Source organism: Notamacropus eugenii, chromosome 1 (genome assembly GCF_028372415.1).
Source record: "Notamacropus eugenii isolate mMacEug1 chromosome 1, mMacEug1.pri_v2, whole genome shotgun sequence".
Classification (NCBI taxonomy): Eukaryota; Metazoa; Chordata; class Mammalia; order Diprotodontia; family Macropodidae; genus Notamacropus; species Notamacropus eugenii.
Window position 1 is genome coordinate 720,620,376 of NC_092872.1, and position 12,129 is coordinate 720,632,504.

Consider the following 12,129-nt stretch of genomic DNA (forward strand, 5'->3'; position numbering starts at 1 on the left):
CCTAGCCTGGCCTTCCATTGTCTGTTACCTCAGGATTGCCCCACCTACATCCCACCAAAGGACTTCACTAGTTACCCCAATCTCCTCAAGACCCTTCCTAAACCCCTCCTCCCGTCATCCAAGACTACCAGACCACCCCGCCCCAGATCCCTCCTTCCCTCTTTCCTGTATTTAAGGTCCATCTTACCTCCATGAAGGTGCTCACATTTGTTGACCTGAAAACTTGGTTATAGAAAAGGCAACAGGCTAAATGCGTACATTTTATGATTTAATTAATTAATTGATCAATTCCCTATAAAGAAAACAGTTACATAGCGCTATGGAGTCAGAGGTGACTCTGACTACCTAGTACAGAAATCATCTGTCTTAAGTACATTTTGCCATGAGAAAGAAACTTTCCTAATTAAGCAAAGCCTAAGTTCAGTAAGACAGGACGATTAACAAAGCAACGTTAGTCAGGCCTTGGGATTTCAGGCTGGGTAAGCATATGTCTCGGTGATAAGGAAAGAAACCCCACCACTAGTAATTGGCAGGCTTCCTCCCCTAAACAGATAATTGACATAGGAGAGGGTAAATAATGTTCAATAGAAATTACGACCTAAGATGTCTACATTTTCTTTACCATTAATATGCCATAACATAGTACATGTCTGTAGATAATAAGATTCAAAGGAAAGTCTCATTATTCAAGATATAGTGTCTTAGGTTAAAGGTCTCCTTAAGGAGTGTAGAGTCAGCCTTGGCTGGCTTTTGCTGACATAGGAAGAGGCTCTCTCTGAGTTTACTTCAGAGAGAACAAAGAGATTATTCCAAAATTTTATATTAAACATTATCACATTCAATCCAGCTCAGACTCTCTAACGGAAGATTCTATCTGGCCCCCTTGTGGAATACAAGCGTTCCAACTGCTTGGGTTCCTTAGGAGTCGACCTAAGGTGGCGAATCTTTAATAAACTTTGTTTTCTTTGGCTTTAAGAAGGCTTGTGTGGGATTCATTCGAGCAGGGCCCGGCATGTCGGGATTCCAGGGTCCCCGGCACCCCTCAACCTCATCACTAAACATATGCCCTTAAATGCCGAATTAATAAAATCTGATTTTCAATGAGCCACATTCCAATTCAAACTAGGAGAATGCTAATCAAACTGCTTGCATTAGGTGAATAGCCTCCATTCTCAAACTAAGCTCCCTTTGGCTGTGAATCCCTTGCTCCCTGGAAATCTCCAGCTTGCCTCTGCCTGGTTCTCCACCTCCCAACTCCTAAAGTCCTGAATCTTTCCTCCAATAGGAAATCAGGTGTGAGGGTGATGGGCGAGGAGGAGCCCTTCGAGATGACCAGCCTGGTCGGGGGTGGGGTTTGGAGGCCTGGGTGGAGTCTAGGGCAGAAGAGGGGTCATCCCAGTAGTTAAGGCTGTATCCACTTGATGGAGGGCAGGTTTTGGGAAGGAGAGGGAGAAAGCGTCCTGAGTGGCTGAACCTGCGTGTAATTGGAGGAAAGAGGGCCTCAGAGGCTGGGAGGAGTCTCTCAGAGTATGCTGGCTGATAACTGGAACTTGTGCTGAGATCTCTCTGCATTCTACCCTTGGACTGGAGCTCCCTCTGCCTTCTTTCCTCAGATCCCGGATCACGCTGTCTTCTCTTGGACCTGAGATCTCTGCCTTCTGGAGGCCATTTCTGTGGGTGCAGGTGCCAGGTAGGTCTGAGCCAGCCCCTCACAGACCTGCTGGCTGTTCATTCCATTGGATCTCGTCCTTTTCCTCTGACCCTGTGGTGAGTCTAGCTCCAGATTCCCCTGGAGCAATCCTTCCCCCACAACCTGTTTCCTGGACAAGCTTCCTCCTGCTAACTCTTTTCCAGACTCCCAATCAGTTCTCAAGAATCTGGGGGTACCCCCATTTAAGATTTTGTCACCTTTTCACAAAATTCCCCTCAGGGATCCAGGAAGGCTCTCTTGAGTAAAACACAAGTGAAAGACTTGAATGAACCTGGAAATGGCCATGTGAAGGCCTGGATCTGCCTCCAAGGAATTGGGCCCCTCAAGGCCTTTCTCATTCAGAGACGAGGTTGATTTCATTGCCAATCAATAGAGGAGGGTGAGATTGTTTTGTTTTTTTAATCTGCCCATTCGGTCTGGTTTGGACTGACTTTTGTAGGGAAAAAGTAAAGATGATATGAAGATTTGGGATGGGTTTGAGGGGTGGCAGATTGCCTATGGTGATCCGGAGGTAAAGGAGAAGGGGTATGTATGAAGATCAATAGCCTGGGGTGTTTCCAAGGTAATCCACAATGGAAGGCTGGGCTGGATGAGGGCCACCTTGAGACGCAATTGAAGGGATTATTCTTCTGGAGCTGGGTTGCCCTTTCGGGTTCCTGGTCCCCTACCCAATCAGAGGGAAATCTCTGATTCAGGAGCCACTGAGCCTCTGACTGCTGTTGTCCCATGTGGGATCCTAAGCCCCTTCTGCCTCTTGGTGATCTGAGTGGAAACTGGGGAGGGCAAGTGGAAAGAAGAGAAATGGGAGAGAGTGGGACCATCTCTTTCTATCCTGACCCTGCCTCTGGGCTTCATTCTCTCTGCTGAGGGCAGGGTCTCACTCCCTGTAAATCCCCATAGCCCAGCCTCCTGCCCAGCAATCCTTCTCTCTCCCCAGCTCAGTCTGCAGAAGACCAAAGCCTGGCCCAGTCTGGGAGTGTGTGGAGCCAGAAGGAATGTCCCTGAACAGCTGCAGACCCCCACCCCAGGTGAGTGCACTGTGTCTACAGATTTGACCCCCAAAGAGGCCATTTCCATAGACAAAGAGGATTGTCTTCAAGTCTGGCAATCATCTCTCTATCGTTGTTTCTGTTGACCTGAAAACTTTGTTAAGAAAAGGCAACATGGCTAAATGCATACATTTTATGATTTAATTAATTAATCGATCAGTTCCCCATAAAGAAAACAGTTACATAATGCATTATGGAGCCAGAAATGTTCTGGCTACCCAGTGCAGAAATCTTCTGGCTTATATACATTTTGCCTTGAGAAAGGAACTCTCCTAATTGAGCAAATCATAAATTCAGTAAGACAGGACAATTAACAAAGCAATGTTGGTCAGGCCTTGGGATTCCAAGCTGGGTAAACATATGTCTTGGAAATCCCACCACTAGTAAATGGCAGGCTCCCTGCCCCAAAACAGATAACTGACATGGGAAAGGGTAAACAATGTTCAATAGAAATTACAACCTAAGATGTCTCTATTTTCTTTACCATTAATATGCCATAACATAGTTATGTGTCTATAGATAACAAGATACAAAGGAAAGTCCCATTATTCAAGATATGCCATAACATAGGGTCTTAGGTTAAAGGTCTCCTTAAGGAATGTAGAGTCAGCCTTGGCTGGCTTTTGCTGACATAGGAAAGGCATTCTCTGAGTTTGCTTCAGAGAGAACAAAGAGATTATTCCAAAATTTTATATTAAACATTATCATTTCTTTATGAAAGTAGGCAGGACATTGAAAATGGTAGTAACAACACCACTCTGTTCTCTGTCCTTTGAATTAATCCATGGCATATTGGTATCACAATCACGAACTACACCTCATCCCCAGTGGCTGCCCTCCTAAGACCTTTGCACTCATTCCTCTGTTCTGTAGTGCTCTTGTCTTTGGTCCTGTATCCGTGCCTGGCACCCCTCCCCCACGTATCCATAGGACTGCTTTCCCCCTCCCCTTTGCCTCTTTGTCCAAGCTCTCCCTGGCAGACCTGGAAGACAGGATGCTCTGTTATGCTCCATGGTCTGATCTGCACAAATAGTTAATCTGTCAGTTGCACCCTGTCTTGTAGTTGGGCATCATCAAGGGCACACTGAGGGGGCAGTGAGGGGTGACAGGAGTAAATGCTATGAGCCAGGGCTGAGGTGCTCCTGGCCTCTTGCATACTGTGCTCCTGGGTTTTTTAAAATGTGGCAACTCTAGAGAACAGGTTAAGTTGGCTTCTGGTTCACATTCCCATGTTCAAAGTCCCTTAGCAGAGCTTTTTGGACCAGGCCAAAGAAAAGAATGCCTTCTTTAGCTGTTACTTAGTTAGCATTTGTTAAGGGCTTAGTACTTCCCTTGTTAGAGAGGATACGGGAAAGGACTGAGTTGGGGAACTATTCAAAATTCTGGGAGTTTTCTTTTCCAGTGGGGGAAAGAAAGGGCTGTCCTAAAGGAGACACTCAGTTCTTCTCAAACAGGTATAGGGGTCAAAGGCAGAGACCCAGGAGAGTGAATTACTTTCTCCCTCCAATCTACTTTTAACCATCTTCACAACAGCCCTATAGAGTAGTTGCTCTTCTTATCTTTATTTCACAGTTCAGGAAACTGAGGCCAACAGATTCAGTGAGTTACCAACTAGGGTCACATAACTAGTCAGTGTCTGAGGCCGCATTTGAACTTAGATCTCCATGATCTTCTCCCATTCCATAGCTGCATCCACAGTGTGTTTGTGTGCCCAGCTTCCCACAGCTCCTCCAACATTGGCGGGTGCTATTGTCATTGCTGTCAGTTTTGCAGAGTGTGAGATGAATTCTCAGTGCTGTGGTTTTCTTTTCTCTTCTTAGTGTTTTGGGGCATTTTTTCATGTGGCTGGGGAGTCTTGGCAGTTGCTTCTGAAAATGTTTTTGTTCAGATCTTTTAACCATTTATCTATTGGGGAATGGCTATTTGTTGTTTTTGTCTTGTCTGACTCTTTGTGACACATTGGGTTTTCTTGGCAGAGATACTGAAGTGTTTCCAAATTTCTTTCTCCAGCACGTTTTACATAGGAGAACCTGAGACAAACAGGGAGAAGTGACTTGCCCAGGGTCACATTGCTAGAAAACATCTAAGCTAAATTTGAACTCAGATCCTTCTGACTCCAGGCCTGGCACAATCTACTGTGTCTCCTAGCTGCCATTGGCTTTTAGTCTTTTTTGAAACAATATTTCATTTTTCCCCAATTACATATAAAAATATTTTTATTCCTAAATTTTGAGGTCACAGTGTTGTACCTGTCTCCTTCCTCTTACCCCTCCTACAGACGGGAAACAATCTAAAACAGGTTCTACAAATGCAGTGATGTAAAGCATTTTCCTATTAGTCATTTCATGGGGGGACAAATGAATGAAAAAGAAAGCAGGTGAAAACTAGTATGCTTTAGTTCTATATGCTGAATCAGTTCTTTCTATGGAGGGAGAGAGCATTTTTCATCATCAATCCTTCAGATAATCTTAGTTTATTATATAGCTGAGAATAGCTAAGTTGTCACTGTTGCTTATCATACAGTATTGCTGTTAATTTGTAAAATGTCATCCTGCATCAGTTTATTCTGCATCGGTTCATTTCAGTCTTTCCAGGTTTTTCTGAAATCATCCTGCTTGTCATTTTCTGTAACACAATAATATTCCATTGCCATCATATGGTACAACTTGTAAAGGCATTCCCCAATTCATGGGCATCTCCTCAATTTCAAATACTTTGCTACTACAGAAAGAGTTATTATAAATACTCTCTTACGAGTAGGTCTTTTTCTGTCTTTTTAAAAAAAAGTATTTTGTGGATAGCGAGTTCATACTGTTATTGCTGGGTGAAAGGGCATCCACCTTATATAGCATTTTGAGTATAGTTCCACATTATTTTCCATGATGGGTGGATGAGTTCACAAATCCAGCAACAATGCATTAGTGCCTCAATTTTCCTGTTTCCCTGCAATATTTATCATTTCTCTTTTCTGTTTTATTAGTCAGTTTAATAGGTATGAATTTGGTTTTAATTTGAGAGTTGTTTTAAGTTGCATTTTTCTAATCAATACTCCTTTAGAGAATTTTTATATGATTATAAATAGCTTTGATTTCTTTGTTTCTAAATTGCCTATTCATATCCTTTGACCATTTATCAATTGGTTTGTGACTTGCATTCTTATAAATTTTGACTCAGTACTTTATCTAAATATTTGATATATTTATCAATTTTTTCCCAGTTATCAACTTTCCCTGTAATCTTGGTTGTCTTGATTTTATTTCTGAAAAAAAAAACCAACTCAAATTTAGTACAACCAAAATTACCTGTTTCACATCTATTAATGCATTTTGTGATTGAGTCAATTGCATTCATATTTGCAGTTATGATGCCTGTATATATCCCTCCATCATATTTCCCCTTCTCACTCTCTCTTTCTTTGACCTTTTCCCCTCTCTCCTCACCACTGTTTTGCCTCTGACCAGTGCCTCCTCCAGTTTATCCTTCTCTCAGTCTCTCCCCTCCCCCCTTATGCAAGTCCCTTTCTACTTCCCTTCATATAACTTGAAAAATTTCAGTCAGCTTTTGTATGAGCAATGGTCACCCTACCTTTCAAATCTCAGCTGGAATAGACTCAGTACCAAGTGCTTTGCCACATGAAATGAGCCCAAACGTCTTCTTCAGTTGGAAGTTCAGCTAAGGAGGGATGGACTCCAACCTGAGGTAAATGGTCAATGACTTCAGCATTGATTGATGATGGTCTGTTGTTCCTAATCAATTTGGCTCCAACAACACTGAGTAGTTGTGATGCAACATAGTTTCTGTTCCATAAATATCGTTCAGGGAATCACAAAAGCACTTTGGATTGTTACTATCAGCACAAAACTGAATTTCATCTGCCTTCTTACTGCGCCCGGAATCCTGCATCTCTCTAAGCTTTGCTTATACTTTCCTTATGATGGAATTAAATGCTGCTTTCTTAGAGGTGAATGAGCTATCCTGCTGGTACATCTTGTGGAATACTTGTTTTTCCTTTAGCAGCTTCTGAATTTTCCATCACTTTCATCAAACCAGTCTTGGTGTTTGTGAGTGTTCTGAACCAGATGAGCAAATGCAGTGCTGTACAACAAATCTCTGAAAGCTGCCCACTCCTTTTCTGCTCCACTGTTGCCAACTGTGTGTTGGCTCAACTTTCCCTCCAAGTCAGCAACAAACTGTTTATGTTCAGAGAAGAGCTCTAATTGGTTGAGATTAATTCTTCTGGTATTCATTTTGCCTTGGGGGTAGTGCTTTTGCTGAATGCAAATACTTAGCTTGGAAAGGATAAGTCTCCAGTAAGTGCAACACCCTGTACCACACATTGCCTCTGTCACTCTCACATCTTGTCTGTCTCTTCTCCTTACAATCACCTAGTCTGTTAGATGCGAATGTTTGCTGCAAGGGTGCATCCATGAAGTTTCATTGCAGTGAGGAAAACAGAAGACAGTGTTGGTGATGAGAACGTCATACAATACACAAGTCTTCAGCAGGAAATAACCACCACTGTTGCTCTTTCCACCTCCATTCCTCCCTAGGACTCCCTGTCAAGTCTGCTTTGTGAGCCTACTCTAGCATTAAAGTCACCCAGAATTATAAGCTTGTCCTCTTTTGGCACAGTGATGATAAGGGTCTCTAGGTCTTCATAAAATTTCTCTTTGACTTCATCAGGGTTTGTCATGGTGGGAACATAGGCCCTGATGGTGGTTGCATGGCATTTTCCTGCAAATGGCAATCACATTGTCATGAGCCTGCCATTCACTGTTTTTAGCAGGCATAGCAGCTTGTTGATTAGATAAGTTTTGATTGCAAAATGCACGCCAGTTTCACAGCACTCCCCCTCACTGATCCCACTCCAGAAGAAGGTGTATCTAACTTCAGTAAGGCTGCCTTCTTTTGCCAACCTTGTTTCACTCAGGGCTGCTCTGTAGATGAGATACCTGTTCAGTTCTCTTGCAACAAGAGCAGTTCTTTCAGGTCTACTGGATTTTGTGTTATCTATTAGTGTGCACACGTTCCATGTGCCCATGGTGAGTAAATGTTTTGATGTTTGCAGACTTTTCATACATTTTATAATTTTTGTGCGTTTTGACTGCATAGTGGGATTCCTCACCTGCTACGGTAATCAGGATAGGGTGTTGGGTAAACAGACAGTGTTTAGGGCACTTTTTCTAGCCCCCTTCCTCACACCAGGAGATGAGCAATGCAGTCCTTAAAAGGCTGCTCAGACACCCAGGGGGCTGAATTGTCCCACTGCTGCTTCCACTGAGAAACAGTGCTGGGCCACCTGTGTGCAGGGTCATGACTATAGCTCCCAGTGCATCCACACCTGCTGCTTCATCACTTGACGATTGCCACAGGACTTTGAAGTATAATAGTCAAATGGTGTGGGTGCTGTCTTTTGATTCATGTGTGAATTGGATTTAAGTAAGGCAGAGGTGCATGAAGTCATCAGCCTTACTCTCTCCTCCAGATTCATCATAGTTCAGTGGCAGGACCAAGTCAAGATGGCTGGCACTGTCTCAGGATGCAGTTATGTCTTGTCTAACTAAGCTCTAAGTACTCCATATCACCTGCTCCATCTGCCTTCATGGCTGTTGCAAAAAATTGTTCTCATCCACCCATTCCACCAGAGGAAGTTTTCACATACTTGGGGTAGACACCCCCCTAACTCACCAATGGATTTGGAAACACTTGGTTACCCTCAACCTGGTTTACAGGAGTGTGGCCAGTGCACATGCTGCACATTCTTGGAGCCACAGGTGAGAATTAGGTGGAACAGGTGGATACCAAAGTTGGAAAGCACCTCAAACAGGGCTTTACAGTCATCACACCAAAGGTACTGGTTTTCCCTGAATACACCCTACACCCACAGTACGTAAATTAGTGGCAGAGGGAAGAGAGGGAAAGAGTGATCGAATTTGGAACTCAAAACTTTAAAAAAAGACAACATTCACAAAAAACCTGTAGTAAGGGGAAATAATTTTTCAGAAAATGTATACAAGGAAAATAGAGGTTCTCCACCATTCAGCATCTACTGACTGCAGCAAATGGAGAAATTGTGAATCTTCTTTGAATCCCATCACAATTATCTTAGGAAGATTTTGAAGGTCACCTGGAAAAGTACTGGACTCTGGCTTTCTCATGTTAGATTGCCAGTCATTCACGTTCTACTGCAGAGAGCACAACTCTGATGGACTGGCCATGTTATTGAAATGCCAAAAGTATGTTTTCCTAAAAGACTTTTATGAAGAACACGTGCAAAGTAGGCACTGACAATGTGGTCAGAAGACATAATACAAGGGCATTCCAAAGGTCTCTGAAGAATTTTGTAATCATTGGTGAGTCATCAGAGACAGTGACAAAGGACTACCCAGAATAGCTTATCGACATCAAAGAACATGGTGTGCTGTGCAAGCATAGCAGAATTGTAGTATGTCAAAAGAATAGTGAGATGTGCAAACGGAGAGGCCTCTCCATCCCAAATATTCATGTGGACTATTTGTTCCCAGCCTGTGGTAAAGCCTTCTGGCCTCTTTTAGTCTGATCATCCATGGTCACAAACACTGTACTTTCACCCTTACATGGTGATATTATTTTAGGCTGCTTTGAACACAAAAATCCAACAACAATGAACAACTATGCTACTAAATATTTTAATAATGAAATAGTAACTTATTGACAAATGAAAGCAATCATAAAGAGAAGGTAGAGATGCTTTGGCCATGACAGGTTATATCTAGGGCAGTCTCAAGACCCTGTGCATTGACAGATTATTCTCCTTCACTTGGCTGAAAAGTCTCATCTCCCTTAGTTCAGTTCAGGTTATAATTAAGTATCTCTTATGAATCATTTTCATGTTTTATCTGGATAGAACTTTGATTCAGGCTCTGAGGTAACTAGCTAGATATTTTTCTTCCCTCTCCTTTAATCAAACATTCATTCTGCCCCTCACACCCCAGAATACACTCTACTTGCCAGCTTCTCACAAACCTGACATAATATTATTTAGAACATTGCTTTTATCAGTTCAAATAAGGAAGAAATTTCACATTTCTCTCTTTCTCTTCCTGAGATCTTTCAGAATCACAGATAACACACAAAATTTGTCCCAGATTCCATAGTAAGACATTTCTCAAGTTGATTCCAACTGATGATATCAAATAGTTTTCTCAATTTTCAGTGACTTCTCAGTGACTGTGGTTTTAAGTATTGACTCTCACTCAACAAGGATATGACTTTTAGGTCAGTCCCCTTTTTGTGCTTCAATTTCCTCTTTTCACTTGATGAGGGTTAGACTGCCTAAATTCTGGAGTCTTTTTTAGGTCTCAATCTTGTGACTCTTGATGTTTTAGGAGCTGGTGACATTCCAGGATGTGTGTATGGACTTCACCCCAGAGGAATGGGACCTCTTAGACCATCCTCAGAAGAAGTTTTACAAGGCAGTCATGCTGGAGAATGCCTACAACCTGCTCTCCTTGGGTAAGGACATTTCCCCTGGCCCCTCTGCTATCAAAGGCAGTATCTTTATCCCTCATTGTGCTGGCTTTGTATCGTTTATCAATTATCAGGAAGGGAAATGGGGTGTTCTTCTGTCCTTCTGCTGCCTGGTTTTCCTCTAGAAGGTGAGTAGATGGCATGAAGATAACATGTATGTTCACTTGTTGCTCCTGTAGCTGTCTCTTGGCAATTCTAGGTAGCTTGACGTCAAAGATCAGATCAGTGCTGAAGCATCTCAGTTGTAGAACTAATCCTCTGGATTATTTAGCCCAAGCTCTCCCTGGACATTAATTGTTTTTGCCAAATCTCTGAAAAGTGCTCAGAAAGTATGGTTCTCTTTGTACCCCCTTCGTCTTTGGGATGGGCCAATTATTTAGGATATCCTTCTTTTTGAGAACCATCAGTTTGTAACTCTCAGCTTCTGGGTGTGCTAAGTGTCATACGTTTTCTCCTTAGTCTTTCTTTAAATTGCCTCCACTATCCAGTACACGTGGTGGGAAATAACAGAGGGAAATAAGCCTTTGTCTTCACCTATTGTTCATCAGCTGTTGTGTAGAGTACTTTCTTTACAATATTATGTTATTAGCTCATATTATTATCCCCATCTGGCATTTGGGAAAACTGAAGCAAACAGAGGTTAAGTGACTTTTCCAGAGACACATAGTTAGTAACTGTCTGAGGCTGGATTTAAACCTTGGCATTCTTCACTCTTGTCCCAGGACTCTCTCCTCTGCACTACCAGCTGCCTCTAATTTCTAAATAATGGAAACTCTCAATGAGTCCTTCCTATGGTGAAGGTGCACCATGATCAAATTTTCTCCTTCCCAGTTGGTTCCATGACCTTCTCCCCCACCTTTCCCCAAGGTTCTTAAAAATGAATGCTATGAAACCATGCTTAAGGACGTCTGGGAACCATCCTTTGCTCCTTGCTCTCAAGACCCCTATATATGGTAGGATTAAGAGACTGGCCAACAATTTGAATTTCACTAAGGTTTATTGAGTTCCCCCAAAGGAGAATCTTGCCATGAAAGGCAATGAGTCTTTGAAGGAACAATAAAAAGGTTTTGATAGGTTTCATGGGTGGATAGGAGACAAAGGCAAAACTGATTCATCAGGCTCTAATTTTCTGGAGCTCATTGCTGATCTGGCACATCTTTTTTTGGTTACTTTCATTACAAGCATTAATGGAAGAATAAGCCAGATGTGTGTGAGCATGTTGGAGTGATTCTCAAAATGGAGCAGCTTTGTATTTTTCCTAAAGAGAACTCAATTTTAAGTTTTTCTCCTTGTTCATTCCTTATTCTACATTCTTAGGGCTTCCAGTTCCCAGGAAATATTTGGTTTCTTATTTAGAGGAAAGGGAAGTACCACAGAAGCTGGAACAAGAAGGCCTGAGGAGCTGCTGTACAGGTTAGTGATATGAAAGCTGTGACTCTGGTTCTTGGGGCAATGCAAGTGCTAGATTTGGGGGCAGGAACACCTGACTTGGGATTCTTTCTCAGAAATTTTTAGCTATGTGTCACTCACATAGAATTAATCCTAGGATATACTTTACATAAATCATCAACCCATGTGCGTTTATTGATCTCTAAGGCTCAGTATTTGGACCCTTCTTGGAGAATTGTTTGGCAGATTCATTAAATCTGACAGCCACTCTCAATCTGATGAAGTGGGTAGTAGAAATTCCCAGGTGTTCCATAGTAAGAGATTCTTCAAACGCCTAAAAAGAAGTCTCTATAATCTTTACCATAGATCTGATCAGGTTCCATCAGGGTTAGAACCAGAGAAAGTTCACTGAAATAGCAGATAAGGTGCAAAAAGGAGAGAAACAGAGCTGAGGCCAGAAGCTGCATTTGA

General features: G+C 42.4%; 1 protein-coding gene and 1 long non-coding RNA gene across 3 annotated transcripts in view; both read left to right on the plus strand.

The window, feature by feature from the left end:
• Nucleotides 1-12,129, plus strand: part of LOC140522166 (uncharacterized) — a 518,496-nt gene that overhangs the window by 422,318 nt on the left and 84,049 nt on the right. The gene's annotated exons all lie outside the window — the stretch shown is intronic.
• The window catches only part of LOC140521889 (uncharacterized), a 38,468-nt gene that overhangs the window by 16,860 nt on the left and 9,479 nt on the right, over nt 1-12,129 (plus strand). Inside the window, exons 4-7 of one of the 2 annotated variants that reach the window (XM_072637079.1) lie at nt 1,614-1,690; nt 2,649-2,739; nt 10,128-10,254; nt 11,587-11,682. In XM_072637079.1, the coding sequence (XP_072493180.1) occupies nt 2,707-2,739; nt 10,128-10,254; nt 11,587-11,682 (256 nt within the window). In that variant the 5' untranslated portion in view covers nt 1,614-1,690; nt 2,649-2,706. Of the gene's footprint in view, nt 1-1,613; nt 2,740-10,127; nt 10,255-11,586; nt 11,683-12,129 lie in introns of both variants that reach the window. The other variant, XM_072637078.1, reaches the window with a different exon arrangement.